Raw genomic sequence first — 17519 nt, 5'->3', positions numbered from 1 at the left:
TTATTCAGATGTAATACAGCCTTATTTCACCATGTGCTGAGAACACAATAGAACTATATTTTAGCACTGTAGTGCATTGCAATGATGCAAGGAAATTAGTGACAGTGAAAGGATTGGGTGGAGAGGAAAGGAATGTGTGGTGAAGGGAGAAGAGCAATGGGGAAAATAATATAGGAGGAAGGGCCATTATGTGGAGGTTCAAGGAAAGGAGGTAAATGAGGAATAGCCCATGAGAAGTGATATTGTATGTAATATACGACTAGCTGACTACCTAAGAATCGGCAGCACAGAAATATCTATGCTGAAAATAAGAAAAGCTTCATGAAGTTTCATTAACACAAAATTTGTAGTCTTACTGCTCATAAACTCTGTGCTGCTTATCCTGGTGTAAGTATCAGCAACTATAACAAAGGAGGGTTAAAATGTCACATTTACCATTTCTTCTTGTACGATTTGTTAAATGATTGCTTTTTCTTGCATTGTTCTGCAAAGCTGCTGGTATATTTCTGGATCACTTCATTTTTCTTCTTCTGAATCTTCCTCTCCAACTCCTTCAATTCTTTCTCATGCCTTTTCTGCATTTTGATATATGCCTTCTGTGTCTTCAGTTCATTGGTAGTCAATAGCTCTATTGTTGGATTAAAGAATATCATTTTAATGGATCACAGCAGCTTCCCAAAGAAACAGTGGAACATAGTTATAAAACATAGAACATAGAAATATGCAGCACATTACAGGCCCATGGGCCCTCAATATTGTGCCGACCAGGTAACCTACTCTAGAGACTGCCCTACCACATAGCCCTCTATTTCTCTAAGCTCCATGTACCTATCTAAGAGTCCCTTAAAAGACCCTATTGCATCCACTTCTACCACCCTCCCTGGGAGTGCATTCCATGCACCTACCACTCTGTGAAAAACTTAACTCTGACATCACCTCTCTACCTACTTCCAAGCACCTTAAAACTATTCCCCCTCATGTTAGCCATTTCAGCCCTGGGGAAAAGCCTCTGACTATCCACACGATCAATGCCTCTCATCATCTTATACACTTCTATCAGTTCACCTCATCCTCCATCGCTCCAAGAAGAAAAGGCCGAGTTCATTTAACCTATTCTCATAAGGCATGATCTCCAATTCAGGCAACATCCTTGTAACTCTCCTCTGCACTCTCCATAGTATCCACATCCTTCCTGTAGTGAGGTGACCAGAACTGAAAACAATACTCCAAGTGGGGTCTAACTAAGGTCTTAAAAAGCTATAACAATACCTCACAGCTCTTGAACTCAATCCCATGGTTGATGAAGGCCAACGCACCATACGCCTTCTAAAAAACACCGTCAACCCGCGCAGCAGCTTTGAGTGTCCTATGGACACGGACCCCAAGATCCCTCTGATCCTCCACACTGCCAAGAGTCTTGCCATTAATGCTATATTCTACCTTCAAATTTGACCTACCAAAATCAACTACCTCACATTTATTTGGGTTGAACCTCATCTGCTACTTCTCAGCCCAGTTCTACATCCTATCAATATTCCGCTGTAATCTCTGACAATCCTGCAGATTATCCACAACATCCCCAATTTATGTATCATCAGCAAACTTACTAACCTACCTTCTACTTTCTCATCCAGGTCATTTAGAAAAATCACAAAGAGGAGGGGTCCCAGAACAGATCCCTGCAGAACACCATCCTCCATGCAGAATATGACCCATTGTAGACTGGTCAAGAAGTGTGTCCACTCTTTGCCTTCTGTGGTCAAGCCAATTCTGGATCCACAAAGCAAGGTCTCTTTGGGTCCCATGCCAAATTACTTCCTGAATGTGCCTTACATGGTGAACCTTATCAAATGCCTTTTCTGAAATCCATATACACTAAATCCACTGCTCTTCCTTCATCAATGTGTTTTGTTACATTCTCAAAGAATTAAGTCAGGCTCATAAGGCATGACCTGCCCTTGACAAAGCCATGCTGACTATCCCTAATCAGACTTGTTTTGTGTGCATGCCATACTCTGCCAGAGCCTCGGTGACCACTTGTTTTTTCAAGTTGTTTTTCTTGGAGGAAAGATTCTGTGATTTGTCCCCCACAGTTGTTTTTTTTTACAAGGCCAAGTTGCGAGCTCGACACTCAACCCAGCACAGATGGAAAGTGTGTCCAGGAGCGGCCTGACTGGATTCGAACTAGGGAACCTTTGCTCCGGAGTCCGGCGCTGATGTCACTGTGCCACCTGTTGGCCTAATCAGATTATCTCTCTCCAACTGCTCATAAATCCTGCCTCTCAGGATCTCCAACAACTTGCCCAACACTGAAGTAAGACTCACAAACTAGTGACCACGTTTTCTGGCTTAGACCAACAAGAGATCACATCCCACACAGACAAAACCACTTCAATTATAATCATTAAACTAATCTCAGAATGCTAAATGTTTCCGGATCAATCTAGAACAAAGAGAGCCAAACACTGCCTCAGCTTTCAAATTTCCACTGGCATTCCCCTTGGGTAGAATAATGACTACCACCCAGTGTCTCTAACATCCACCATCATGAACAGGCAGGTCCTGGCACACATTAACTGAGCCTCCCAGACAACCTCGACCACTGCAGTTTGCCTATTGCCAAAACAGCTCTGTACGGAAACACCATCTTCATGCACTGACACCCATCTCTGGGACATGTGTTCAGCAAAGTTCATTGCTTATTGACTACTCTTCCAGCTTCAGTACTATAATTCCAAGAAAACTCATCTCCATGCTCCTGGACTCTGGAGTCAACACCTCCTTTCGTAGCTGGACCCTTAATTTCCTGACCAACAGACTGCAATCAGCAAGGATGAGCAGTGACACTGTCATCAGAATTATTCTCAACACTCCCTCAAGGCTGCATCCTCAGCCCCTTATTCTACTCTCTGTACACTCACGACTTGGTGACCAGATCCTACTCTATCTCCATCTATAAATTACGTGGCACCACAGTAGTAGTAGTATTTCAAATAATGCTGAGTCAGTGTACAAGAAAGCAATAGAGAGGCCAGCGCCATGACAACAACCTTTCCCTCAATGTCAACAAAGCAGAAGAGGTGGTCATTAGCTTCAAGAAGGGGGTTGCTGCTGTTGCTCCTGTTTATATCAAAGGTGCCGAGGTTAATGGGATTAAGAGCTTCCAGCTATTGAGTGTGGATATCACCAGTGCTAGTCCTGGTTCAACCATAAAGATGTCAGGGTCAAGAAAGCTCACCAGCACCTCTACTTCCTCAGGAGGTTAAAGAAATTTGGCATGGTCCCTTCAACCCTCCCTCTTTATTGATGCATCACAGAAAGGTTCCTATATGAATGTCTCATGGCTTGGTATTCTAACAATAAGAAACTGCAGAGTTACGGACACAGCTTAGTACATTATGGAAACCAGCCTCCCCTGTATTCCGTCTGTATGTATTGCATCAGTAAAGCAGCCAGCATTATTGAAGACTTTGTCCACACTGGGCAATCTGTCTTCTTTTTGCTCCCATTGGGTGGAAAACCAAAAGCCTGAAAGCACCAGGCTCAAGCACAGCTTCTCTCCCATTGTTATAAGACTATTGAATGGTCTCTTAGGATGATAAAATGAACTCTTGACCTCACAATTTACCTCACTCTTGGCTTGCACCTTATTGTGCGCCTGCTTTACATTTTTCTGTAATACTTATTCTGAATTCTGTCTAACCTTGTACAACCTCAATAAACTGTTGTAATGAAATGATCTCTGTGGATAGCATGTAAAAGCAAAGTTTTTCACTGTATTTCAGTACATGTTGACAAAAATAAACCTAATTACTTCTGTTATTCTTCCTATCTCTCTAGCCTACCAAGATATCTGCATTCCTCCAAGTCTGGCCTGTGCTAATCCCTAGTCTTAATTGCTCCACCATTGTTGGTTATGCCTTCAATTACTATGCTCCTAAATTCTGAAATATCCCCATGCCTTTCCACCCCTGAATCTTTCTCCTTTATTTGTAAAAGTTTGGATCAACTGTCCTAATGGGGCCTAATTCCACCCACGAATCTTTGTTCTTTATCTGTAAAAGTTTAGATCAACTGCTTCTCTTAGTGGCCTGTTGTCAACTCTCTAACTGTCATGCATTGAAATGTTTTTACTACGTTAAAGACACAATATAATTGCTTTTTCTAATTGACGTCTAGGCATGACCCGCACTTACTACTAGTCTTCTGTGACATGATTGACCCTTACTGGCCTCAGAGTGTGTAGCATTGACTATGCACAGAGGGTCATGTCAAGCTGATTCTCCTGAAGCTCTGTGATTCCACCAGACAGAGGAAGTGGACCCTCTGCCTATGAAGCTTGTGTGGTGAGAATGATTTCCTGGAAACTCGCTCCACTTTCTGCTGTGTGCAGTTACAGCTCCATGACCTGCAGGTTGCTAGCCATCTCATCTCACGCTCTATCTAAAGTAGCATAATGGCACATATCCTGATTTGCTGGAGGCAATCTCGAAAGTGCAGCAGGTTTATGAAAAAATAGCTTGATTCTTGATGAGAAAGTAGCTGAGAATAACTGGCTTATATTTTAGAGTAACTGAAATGGATTGTTACCCCACTTGAATCTGTGACCTTGCCTTGTTTTCACTGGTGAGTTTTGAGAATCCCAAGAAATATGAGAATTACATTAAATTTAAGAATGTGTATGCACTGGAGCAGATGCAAGAACTTAAAATCTGCTGAATCTCATCAGAGACGTGCACACATCATTAATGTCATGAGTGACTATGTACCCATGCATCATAATCCATCCAGCCCCACACACCTGTAGCACCATTCAATTCTTTTACCTCACTGCCAGTTTACTCCACTCACTCTGTCTCAAGACTCCTGTGTTATTAATCTGTGCCTTGCATATACTCAGCAGCTGAGTCTCCACAGTAAAGGAAACATCATCCTTGCATCTACTTTGCTGTGCCACACAAGAACTTTGTGTCTCATTTTGCATTCTTCCAAACACTGTGGACTGTAGGTACTATCTGTACTGCCATACTCTGTGCTCATCACTGAAATCAGTCTGGTGAACCTTTGTTGAGCTCCAATGCATACCATCCTTAAGTAGGGAGACCAGAACTGTGTAAACAGTAATATTCCAGTTACCTATTATAAAACTGTATATGGGGCCTCACCTTATAATGCTCTTGTACCCAAATCTTGTTGCAATACATATACAGTTTGCCTTCCTAATTATTCCTAATTCCTAAATATGAGGACACCCAGTTCTTTCTGATCTTCAAAACCTGTAAATCTCTCACCAGATTGGAAGAACAGATTTTCTTTCTCTCTGCTAAAGTGGATAGCCTCACATTTTTCCACAGTGTATTCAATCTGCCAAATTTTTGGTCTCATTTTCTTTTAGAAGTTTATTGGGGGATGGATTTGTCTCCAAGTATATCACTGCCTCCTGTGCATGCCCTGTGATAACATCATTCCAGATGAATTTTTATCTCCTGTTACTTGCATTCTATCTCCTTGGGAGAGGTGGGTTAGCATGCATCCCAACCTATGTGAAAATCTGATTTGTGTCGGGAATTGGGTTGTGAACAGAATTTAGATCGGGTGTAATGTGTATGCAACATAATGTCTGGACATGAGCAGCAGCATGCCTGGAAGGAATTTTCTTTTGTGTGTGATTAACTTGATTAGTTTGACTAATTATTGTCTGGCTCCATTTTATCTTTTGCTGCTCATTGTCTATATGAACCAGACATGAACAACAGGCGAAACAAGGCCAAAGGTATTATAAGGACCTATTCTTTCAACTCCTTCAACTCTTCAGCAGTGTGAACCCATCAAAACTAATCCAGAAACATAACATCAAACTCTTGCTAGCCAGGGTGAGAGTACTTTTGACACCAGCATATGATGGGGTTGATTCAGGTAGATGGTATAAAAACTGCAAAATAATTAATCTCCTCAAACCAGTCCCTTTCTAGTTTTAACAGTCTTTGTGTCTGAAGCCTTTTATCTGGACTGCATGACTTCAAGTTGGCAGCATTTCTTTTTGAAGCACACTGGGTACTTTAGCGTTATGTGAAAGAAGGCAAGAAGGAGTAGACGTTAAACATACAACCTGTGCACCAGCAGAGCAATGTTTCCAAGTTTGCCACGCATTTTCTCCCCAGTCAGAATCCGTGATTACTGCCAAATACTGCTCATGGCCTCACTCACCTGACCCACAACAAGTCTGTTAAAACGTTAGAATTTATCAAAGCTGTTAGAATTTGGGAATCCCAACAAAACTGAGATCATTGGCTTACCTAGAGCATCCTTGGAAGATTCCTCAAGACCAGAGCAAGTAGGATTAGAAGGACCTGGAAGAAATGTAGTTTGGTTATTCTGGACCCATTGCAAGTACCTTTTCTCTTCTGTTCCAGCTGAGTGTGCCTGAAAACTGATGGTCTTGCCCTCCCCACCTGTGGCAACTCACCAGAAAATGAAAGGTTCAGCAGTGGCTCATTTTGTAGCACTCCTGATTTAAGGATTAGACATTCTTGGTTCACATCCCACTATAGACATCAGACCATTGACATTCTTGTGCAGTACTGAGGGAATTCTACACCATGAGAGGTTTAGAGAAGAAATAGACCAGGGTCTTTTTTTTGCTCTTTAAGATGAAACATAAAAGATCCCACAGTGTTGTCATAAATAGACCAACAAAGTCTTTGATGGTGCCTGCACCAACATTTAACCTGAAAACCGTTTATCTGGTCATATCAGTTCGCTGCTTGTGGGATGTTGCAGTGAGCAATTTGACACTTCCTACATTATCACTATGTCAAACATTCTGGATCAACCAGAGATTGTCACTACTTCTGTACCTCACACAGCTTCTTCCTGCTCACATCTTCAGTAGGCTAAACCACAACACATGTCCACAACTGTAAGCCCTAAAACCTGGCATTCTTCCAGCTTGTCAATTGTAGAAAGGCACTCAAATGTAAATTGAAAGTAAATTGGATTAGACGTTGGCTTTGGTTGCCTCTCTAACTAGAGGCCTGTGGTTAATAGAGTGCCACAAAGATCAGTGATGCGTCCATTGTCAATGATCTGGATGATAATCTGGTTAAATGGATCAGCAAATTTGTAGATGACACCAAGATTGGTGGTGTAGTAGACAGTGAGGAAAACCATCAAAGTGGGATCTTGACCAGCTGGAAAAATGGGCTGAGAAATGGTAGATGGAATTTAATGTAGACAAGTTGCAGTTCAGTAGGACCAACCTCTGCAGGGTGGGTCTTACACAGTGGGGCACTGAAGAGTGTGGTAGAACAAAGGGATCTGGGAATACAGGTCCATAGTTCATTGAAAGTGGTGGTGCAGGTACGTAGGTTTTTAAAGAAAGCTTTTGGCTCATTGGCCTTCATAAATCAAAGTAATGAATACAGGAGATGTTATGTTGAAGTTGTATAAGACATTGGTGAGGCCTAATTTATAATGGAAGACTCAGACTCAGTTGTATAAGACATTGGTTTGTTGGGGGTTTAATTGACTAGTTGATTTGATTGGGGAAATTCCCTTTCGATTTGTGTGAGTGGATTATCAGCAGAAATGGAGTCTGAGGTTAATAAGTTTTTAGCAGAACCAACCCCAGAGGTGTTGTACTAAGAGGAATGTGCTGTTGGAAATTGCTTGTAAGTTAAAGGTTAAGGTGACCACTCGCATGAAGAAGGCTCAGATACAGCTGTTAATAGCACAGCATTATGTAGCCAGGGGAAACTTGAAGAGGAGGTGTTGGAAATGTTTGCTGAAGGTAAAGTACTTACTGAGGCTGAGGTTCAGCTTCAGGTAGCAAAGCTGAAGTATGAGTATGTGTTGAAATTAAAACAGCTGGAGGCTGAAGAAGCAGAAAAGAGGAGGATACACGAGGCTAGAGAGGCAGAAAAACAGCGACAGTTCGAGAGGATGCAGCAAGGAAGTCCAGTGCCAGATTGTGATGATGAGCTGGTGGTACCAGTTAATATCAGCCAAGAAATTAAGTTAGAACCGCCAACTGATGAAGCTGAGGTCGACTGGTATTTCCTACGCTTCGAAAAGGTGGCCCCGACTCGGAAATGGCCGAGGGATGAGTGGGCTATCATGTTACAAAGTATGTTGAAGGAGAAGGTTCAGCAGGCGCTTTCTGCTCTGACCCTTGAACAGTCAAGGAATTCTGATGCAGTGAAAGATGCAGTGCTTAAAGTCCATGAATTGGTTCCGGAGGCATATTGACAAAAGTTCAGAGATTTGAGGAAGTCCGGGAGCCAAACCTTTGTGGAGTTTGCCCATGAAAAACGGGTGTACTTCAATTACTGGCATACCTCGGAAGGGGTAACTGAGGGTTTGGACAGCTTGAAAGAGCTGGTTGTGATTGAAGACTTTAAGAAGTGTGTTCCTGATGATGTGAGGGCATACCGAGATGAAAAGGATGCCACTACCTTGAGGGAGTCTGCTGGGTTAGCAGACGAGGTTGTTTTAACCCACAAGGTTGAGTTTACTCCGGATGAGAGTTTCCCAGAGAGTAGCTGGGAGGATCAGGGGAATCTGGAATTTGAAACTCGGACTGTTATTGAAAGCCTAGAGGAGCCAGCTGTCCCGATTGCCTGTGTTCAGGTTGTTGAAGCACCTGTGAATTCCCAGGGTGTTGAACCTTGTGTTGAAACTCAGTTAAAGTCTGAGGTGTCTGACTTGGTTGAAAAGGAATGCAATCTTTTTGTGTCAGATGGACTTGGTTCAGTGAATAAAGGGTTAACCTTGGTGCCAGTGGAAATTGAGGATTCTCAGTCACTTGTGTTAGACAGTGCTCTAAAAATGGTGATGAGTTGAAAGCTGGTGAGGTAAATTTTACTGGAAATATTGAGGAAGATGCTGTTTCTGGATTTTTAAATAAAGAACTTTAGAAGTTTGGACTGGTTTTGCAACCTTTGACCCTGCTTTCAGGAAAATGGCCTGAACAGGTATGTGAAACTCTGTTGAATTCTGTTTTCGCAGTAGGGAGTAAACAACTTCAAGGTTATGGAGCTGTTTTTCACGATTACTATTGCTACAATACAAAGTATTGTTTTTGTTCTGAGAACCTGGCTGTGTTACTATGAAGATGAGTCGAGCTAAAAGCCAAAAGAACAGAATAGATGGATTGTTTGGGAATTTTCATAATGCAAACATGGTCTTCATAAGCTTAGTGGTGGTACTGTGTTTGGTAAACGTTAGGTTGGCACCTATCCAGGGTGAAGTTTATTCAGTAGTACAGCTAACAAGCAAGTTTGTGGCTGATGACCCACTCACAAATACTGATGTGAACTGCACATGCGCAGTAACCCGAAGCATATCTAAAAAGGCTGATGATGCAGTTAGCAAAGACAGGGATTTAACTTATGAGAATTTGTCCGAGATTTTTCTACCTTCCGTGTTACATCAGGATCTGGGTAGTGAGGAGGATGAGAAAGGTTTGTCCTTGTCCAGGGATGAATTTACAGTGGAACAAAGTCGAGATTCTGAAATTGCTGCGATAAAGGAGACAGCTCTCACAGAAGAAGAGGTTCAGAGAGAGTCAGTAGGATATTATCTGAAGGATGGGGTGTTACTGAGGAAGTGGATATCACCTACTGTGCCTGCAAGTGAGGACTGGGCCATTGAACATCAAGTTGTGGTCCCGAAAGTTTACAGAGCTGAGAATTTAAACATGGCTCATGGTATGCCTTTAGGTGGACGCTTTGGAGTGAGGAAGACAGTAAACAGGATCATGAAGGAATTCTACTGGCCTAATTTAAGAGAGGATGTTGTGAACTTTTGCAAGACTGTGGTAAAAACCCTTATAAAATTTTTCACACTGGTAGGTCTACCTAAAGAAATCCAATCTGACCAGGGTAGTAACTTTACTTCGAAAACAATCGAGGGGATAGTTAAAGAGTTGAGAGCTAAGCACATTGTGTCACCTTTGACCCTACTCAGAGATCAATGGTCAGATCAGAATGTGAGTATGAGCATGCTTAGTTATGTTTTGGAACTCAAAGCTAGACTTAACAAGGCTTGTGACCTTGCGAAGCAGAATTTACAGCACTCTCAGATAAACATGAAACATGGGGGAGAAAGGGTCTTGGGGCTGTTCCCTCTGCTTACCAACCCCCTTCAAGTGAGATTTAGTGGACCATATGAAATAATTACGAAAATTGATGTTTTGAATTATGTTATTAGAGCTCCTGATTGATGGCAGAAGGCTGCACAGCTCGTCCACATAAATATTATGAAGGGTTATCATGACCCCGAACCTGCACCTGTGAGTACTGTTATGACAATGGAGGAGATTGTGGAGTCTGGTACTGGAATACCATATCATTTTAATGAACTCCATGTCATTTCCACAAGATTCAGAAATTCTGATGTTTTGAAAAATCTTGATGGGAAGACTCAACATTTGCAGTCAAGGCAGTGAAATCAAGTGAAGAGTTTAATTAACAAGTATAAAGGTTTATTCCCGGACATTCCGAGGCTGTGCATGGCTGTGGTGCATGCTGTAGTTGTAGATAAAGTTGATCCCATTAAGCAGCACCCTTATAGAATGAACCAAGACAAAAATAAAATGTTTAAACAAGAAATTGGATACATGCTAACAGCCGGCATAATTAGGCCAGCTACCTCAGACTGAGCATTGCCCTGCGTTATTGTCCCTAAACCGGATGGGGGTACGAGATTCTGTACTGACTACAGGGAAGTTAATGCAATAACCAAGACAGATGCTTATCCCATCCCAAGAGTGGATGACTGTATTGACAGAGTGGGGAAGGCTAAATACCTTACAAAGATTGACCTGTTGAAAGGATACTGGTGTGTTCCTTTGACAGAAAGGGCTAAGAAAATACCTGCATTTGTGACACCATCTGGATTGTATGAGTACAATGTTTTACCCCTTGGGATGAAAAATGCTCCAGGGACATTCCAAAGGATGATGAATTCAGTTATTCAAAGTTTAGAAAATACATATAGATGATTTGGTTTTATGGAATGACACCTGGGAAGAGCATATCTCAGCAGTAGAGAAACTGTTTGAAAGGCTGTCCAAGGCAAACCTCACTGTAAACCTTGCTAAAAGTGAATTTGGCCACGCCACTGTCACGTATCTTGGCTATGTAGTAGGCCAGGGGCAACTGGCACCTGTGCAGGCCAAGGTTCAGGCTATTGCTGAGGTTCCTGTTCCAACGGGCAAGAAAGCATTAAGAAGGTTTTTGGGAATGGTTGGGTATTACCGTAAGTTTTGTAAGAAATTCGCAGACATCGCTCTTCCCCTAACGAAACTCCTCGGGAAGAGTGAAAGATTTGTGTGGAGTGACCTTTACCAGGAGGCATTTGAACACCTGAAAACCATCCTGTGTTATCATCCTGTGCTCAAGGCACCCGATTTCAATAAACCATTTTCAATCACAGTAGACGCTAGTGATGAAGCAGCCGGGGCAGTATTGTTGCAAAAGGATGATGATAAAATTGAACATCCAGTAGCTTATTTCTCAAAGAAATTTAATGTGCATCGGAAAAATTACGCCACTGTTGAAAAAGAGCTGCTAGCACTCATTTTAGCATTGCAATACTTCGATGTCTACATCCTGCACAGAAACAACTTGTGGTTTACACGGATCATAATCCATTAGTGTTTCTGGGTAAAATGAAGGATAAGAATAGAAGGTTGCTTAACTGGAGTCCGATCTTGCAAGAGTATGTCATGGAAATAAAACACGTGAAAGGTACTGACAACATTATAGCGGATTGTTTGTCTAGATGCTAAGTTTAAGTTTGTAATGCTTTGCCATGTTACCTGAGTAATTACACATGTATTGCTTTAAGTTGTATAATCGATAGTTAAGGCAAAAATTTTGCTGTTTCATCAAAATTTTTCTTGAGAGAGGTGTGATGAGATCGGAAGGACTATTCTAAAGTGGACTGTTCCTTTAAAAAGAGAGAGAGGGAGCGAACAGTGTGTGTGCTATTTCAGAGAGAGAGAACAACAGAAAACCTGAGAGTTGCCTTGGAAACTGAAAGGCGGAGCTATATGATGGACAGCTGGTGTTCCACAGTAGTGAGATATACACAAGGTCAGTCAACTTTTTAATCAGACACACAAGACACACGATGCCAAAAGCAAGTAGGACACTGGTGAGCTTTGTGTGCCCACGACAAGGGTGGGGTTTTGCTCACAGTGTGGACAAAGGGGTAACTGGTGGGGAGCTATCGGTGTGTTTAACCCTGGTCTGGGTTGATAGCTCACTGTGGAAGACTGGCATTCCACTTCCTGTGGTCACAAGTGGTGACTTTAAATAAGTTTCGGGAGCAAGGAGAATGGCGTAGAGGATCAGCATCGGCATTGGAAAACAAATCAACTCTCTAACCCTCTCCTTCCAGCTCTACTCAAATCAAATTCCAGAATTGAACTGATCATTTACCATACCACCGTAAGACTGTATCACCTAATCACCTGAGCTGGGGACATTTGGGAACCTTATTTACTCACCTAGATATATGCATATACATTGCTAACCTGTTTACCTTATCTTGTTTTATATTACATTATTCACGTAGTTACTAATAAAATAGAGTTTATAATGGAAGACTCAGATGCCAGGTGTGTCCGTTTCTGCTGGTTCTTTTTAACCCGTTACAGGGTGCGTAACTGTGTGCAGTTTTGGTCACCTACCTACAGGAAAGATGTAAACAAGTTTGAAAGTGGAATGAGAAAGTTTACAAAGATACTGCAGGGACTGGAGGACCTAAGTTATCAGGAAAGGTTGGTAGGTTAAGACTTTATTCCTTGGAATGTAGAAGATTGAGAGGAGATTTGACAGAGGTATACACATTATGAGGGGTATAGATAGGGTAAATGCAAGCAGGCTTTTTCCACTGAGGTTGGGTGGGACTACAATCAAGGGTCATGGGTTAAGGATAAATGTGTAAATTTTTAACAGGAACATGTGGGGAAACTCAGAGATTGGTGAACGTGTGGAATGAGCTGCCAGCACAAGTGGTACATGTGAGCTCGATTTCAATGGTTAAAGGAAGTTTGGGTAGGTATATGGATGGTAGAGGTTTGGAGGGTAATGGTCCTGGTGCAGGTTGATGGGACTAGGCAAGGTAAATGGTTTGGCGCAGACTAGATGTGCCATAATTTTCTATGACTGAATTCTTTCATCCCTGTGAACTGAATTTTATGTTCTCTTGTCATTTATGTCAAATAGAAATACTTTGAAAAGGAATGATTTACTGAGTGCTTCATTGGGGTCCATTGCTCCGCTGTCACTCTCCTGCATTTCTGCTTTCTCCTCTGTGACATCCTGCAAGCAATGCACAAGAGAGATCTTTCAGTGCCTGTGGTGAACTACATATACCTGTCTGGACACCTCCCGCTCCTCCCACAGACCCCGGTATAAAGGCGATTGGAGGCACTGCGCCCCCCTCAGTCTCCGAGAGTTATTGATGGTGCATCAGTGCCATACCAAAATATCCCTCAATCAATGTCAGCCTCCCAAATGACACAGAATCAAGGTAAGTGTTATAATCACAACTACAAGAGTCCATATACTGTCATTAGATATTAAATGGTCTGGTAATTACATATCTGGCGATGTTACCAGCGCTTCCACTTCCTCAGGAGTTTGCAGAGGTTCGGCATGTCATCAAAAACCTCAGCAAACTTCTATAGATGTGTGGCGGAGAGTGGTTGCATTATGGGAACACCAAAGCCTGCGAGTGGAAAATCCTACCAAAGCTAATGGATTCGACCCAGTACATCACGGGTGAAACCCTCCCAACCACTGAGCACATCTACATGAAACACTGCCGTAGAAAAGCAGCATCCGTCGTCAGAAATCCTCAGCACCCAGGCCAGGCTCTTTTCTCACTGCCGCCACCAGGTGGAAGGTACAGGAGCCTCAGGGCTCACACCATCAAGTTCAAGAACCGTTCCTACCCCTCAACCATCAGGCTCTTAAACAAAAGGGGATAACTGCACCCATTTCAGGACTCTTATCTTGTTATTTCATGCTCATTATTTATTGCTATTTATTTATTATATGCACTTGCACAATTTACAGTTCCTGATGTTTACAGCTTATGGATCCTGTTTACTGTTATTGTTCTGTAGAGTTACTAAGTACGCCTGCAGAAAAAAATCTCAGGGCTGTATGTGGTGACATGTACAGTATGTACTCAGATAGTAAATTTTACATTTTAACTTTGAAACTTAAAGGAGGCTTTTTCTTTAGAAAATGCAGTGGACATAATGGCATCCTTTATCACCTGTAGGTCACAATAATGATTGAAAAAAAGTATCACAGCAATATTCCCACACTTGCAGATATCTTGCCCAAAGCAATACTCTCAACCCTATGTACCCCCAAACTCTAAAGCCAACACACATAATCTTACGTACATTGCTGCTCTCCTGCCAATTACCTCTCTAGAAGCTGCTGGTGAATCCAGCTCTGTCTGGATGTTCATCCTGCGGATGAAGTTTATTGGGTCAGCCAACGCCTTTGTTAAATCTGCCAAGAGAAATGGTGGTGATAGTTCTAATCCATGATTGTGCAAGAAGGAACAAGTGTGGAAAAAGCTCTGCCTCTTCCAGAAAATAGTAGCCCTTCCCAACAATCTACTGCTCACCATCTTATTTCCATTCAAGTGAACAAGGACCCAAAATGTCTCAAGGGCATGTACAAACATTTGTTGGATACAGCATGAAGTTCCCTTTATGCTGACCATCAAACACAAAATAGAGGTCCCTCCATAACATCCCATTGGGCACTGTAACACAAAAAAATGCTCTGACTCAGAATAAAACTTCCTTTTCTCTGACCTATCAAAAATACCTAGTAAGATTCAGTAAGGTAATGGTTGATCTGATCTTGGCCAGTTTTCCTGTTTTAACATATTTATCTGTAATCCCAAACTCTATCTCAACTTTCAATAAATATATTTAATGACAGGACATTCTGTACACAACTTTCTGGTAGAGATTCCAAAACGTCACAGCCATCACAGGGAAGAAATTCCTCAGCTCCTTCTTGAAATGGATGCCCCTAGTTTTAGACTCCTTTACAAAGGGGAAGCATCACTGCCTTTCCTGTCCATCGCTCTGAAATTCACTATATCACCAAAGCCGATAGCAAATTTCTACAGATCTGTCATGGAGAGCATTCTAATCGGTTGCATCACCATATGGTATGGAGGGGCCACTGCAGAAGATCGGGAGAAGCTGCAGGAAGTTGCAGACTTGACCAGCTCCATCACGGGCACTAGCCTCCCCAGCATCGAGGACATCTTCAAAAGGCAGTGTCCATCATTAAGGATTTCCATCACACAGGATGCGCCCTCTTCTCATTGCTACATTTAGGGAGGAGATACAGGAGCCTGAGGACACACACCTGAGTGTTTTAGAAACATTTTCTTTCCCTTCCCCATCAAATTTCTGAATGGACAATAAATCCATCAACATATTTTATGCTCTCTTTTTGCACTACTCATTTGATCGAATTTGTATACATATATTTCTTTTTGTCATTTGTAGTGTTTTATGTATTGCAATGTACTGCTACAGTGAAACAACAAATTTCACAACATATGCCAGTGATATTAAACCTAACTTTGATGCTGATTCTGATTCTAAGGTTGCCATGAAACAATGGATCTCACATGCGCAATTCCACAAGATCACCTTCATTCATAAATATATTCAGTAACTAGTTAAATCTGTTTTAGCTTTTAAATATAAAGCTTTATCACTGCCCTCATATCCCCAAAGTTTATTTAATAATGGACACTTCATCAATGGATTCTTATTCTGCCAAGACCCATCCCAAGACTATCACCTAGGTTTCAATAAGACCACCTCTCATTCTTCTAAACTCTTATGCATTTGGTCCAACCAACATAACCTTTCCCTAATGAAGCAGCCCCTTAATCCCAACAATCAACCCAGTAAATCCTCTCTGATATGTTGCCAAGGTGTCTGTAATCCTTTTTAAATAAGGAAATTAAAGCAGCATGCAGTTGTCCAGAAGTGGCCTCAGTACCGTTGTGGCATGAATTCCTTACATTTGCACTTCATTTTCTTTGGACTATAATCAACATTCCGTTGGCCTCCCTTTCTGATTTTCGTACCTGCATACTAACTCTGTGTCAAGTGCAAGAATAATCAAGTGCCTCGAGATGCCAGAATTCTATAGAATCTATCCATTCAAACAACATTTTGCTTATCCATTATTCCAGGAAAATACTTCCACACAGCATACTTTGAGATACCTTTGTCCACTCGAATATCTGGAATCTTTATGTCCTCTTCACAACTCTCTTTTCTAGGATTATAATGAGAGCAGATAAAGGTTTCCCACTCACCTGTCATTAATAAGACTTATAAATCAACTAGACCCCTGCACTGATCCCTTTGTAAGCTCATCACTCACAGCTGAAAAATACTATTTATATTACCTGTTTTCTGTTGCTAAGTGATCCCTTACCAATGTTAAAATACAGTATCACTTCCAACACCATATATTGCAGTAATCTATAAGTGTCACCTTATTGAATTGCTTTGGAAATCTAAATGGACTTTATTAACCCTTCTTGACATATTCTTAAAAACACTTTAAAGTTTGATTCAAAGTAAAGTTTCCTCCATAATGCACCATCAAGAACTTCAATAAGCAGAGATGCAGCACAATTTATATATATGGATTAAGGCCCCCTCTATTTTCTCCTATCAAATACTCCTACAGCAGTGTCTCACATCCTTTGTCAAGTTCCCTCTGCACTGGCACATCAAGCACTTCATAGCAGGACTATCATATTAGATATTGGATAATTTTCCCTTCTACCTCTTCAAACACTCCCAGCGAGCAATTATAGCTGTTTGGCATGGAGTTAAAACTGTTGCACCCAAGCCAGGTACAGCCAAGTTTAATACAGAGTAAGTCTCCACTAAACTATCACAGACTGGTGCAGGAGTCCTTACCCAACCCAGAGACATCTGGAGATTATTGCAGCCAGCCACTAACACAGAGTCAGAATTGACATCCATTTTGAGAACAGTCCTCCCAGCCTGATTTGAAGTCATTCCCTGTGGGCTGAAGTTGCTGCTTGACTGTATAACCGATGAATGTGAAACCAGTTCCCTGAGCACTTCCATCCATTCCATTACCCACCCAGTGCAGGTATACTTCAGCTACCCAGCCTGAGCTTGACTCCATCCGTTGATATCTGCATGCATGTTCCACCAAGGTATTTGTGTCTTGCAAAGCTGGCTCAGTGTTCACATTACCCAGATCAGATTAAGTCTTGTTGATGGCTAACAATTGTGTTGGCAGGATGCAGTGAAAGTGCTTGACCTGGCTGAAAGGCTGATATTTGGGTGTCAAGTTTGAGTCCATGAGGAAGTGAAAGCAAACATTGCACAATGCTTTACTGGGAGTCGGCTTCATGTTTGCCTTAGTTCCATAGTCAGACAATCACTTCTGCTGATAGCCCAT

General features: G+C 41.9%; 2 protein-coding genes across 4 annotated transcripts in view; one reads left to right on the top strand and one right to left on the bottom strand.

Moving 5' to 3' along the window:
- LOC132382496 (1-phosphatidylinositol 4,5-bisphosphate phosphodiesterase beta-2-like) overlaps positions 1-17519 on the bottom strand; it is a 282694-nt gene that overhangs the window by 35494 nt on the left and 229681 nt on the right. Inside the window, exons 23-26 of the mRNA XM_059952750.1 lie at positions 14452-14540; positions 13262-13331; positions 6297-6350; positions 436-628 (exon numbers count right to left, since the gene is read on the bottom strand). Coding sequence (XP_059808733.1) covers positions 436-628; positions 6297-6350; positions 13262-13331; positions 14452-14540 — 406 coding nt within the window. The remainder of the gene's footprint in view (positions 1-435; positions 629-6296; positions 6351-13261; positions 13332-14451; positions 14541-17519) is intronic.
- LOC132382499 (uncharacterized) lies at positions 8805-15638 on the top strand. Of its 3 annotated transcripts, none has more exons than XM_059952758.1 (2): positions 8805-13542; positions 14982-15638. In XM_059952758.1, the coding sequence occupies exon 1, from the start codon at positions 9107-9109 to the stop codon at positions 10220-10222; it is 1116 nt and encodes a 371-aa protein (XP_059808741.1). In that variant the 5' UTR covers positions 8805-9106; the 3' UTR covers positions 10223-13542; positions 14982-15638. The 3 variants fall into 3 exon arrangements, with proteins under 3 accessions (XP_059808741.1, XP_059808750.1, XP_059808759.1); XM_059952767.1 differs by lacking the exon at positions 14982-15638 and having other exon boundaries at positions 8805-12787; positions 13236-14368; XM_059952776.1 differs by lacking the exon at positions 14982-15638 and having other exon boundaries at positions 8805-12791; positions 13236-14368.

This window comes from Hypanus sabinus, chromosome 2, assembly GCF_030144855.1.
Source record: "Hypanus sabinus isolate sHypSab1 chromosome 2, sHypSab1.hap1, whole genome shotgun sequence".
Classification (NCBI taxonomy): domain Eukaryota; kingdom Metazoa; phylum Chordata; class Chondrichthyes; order Myliobatiformes; family Dasyatidae; genus Hypanus; species Hypanus sabinus.
The sequence above is the reverse complement of the archived record's forward strand: the minus strand, read 5'-3'. Positions and strand labels throughout refer to the sequence as shown.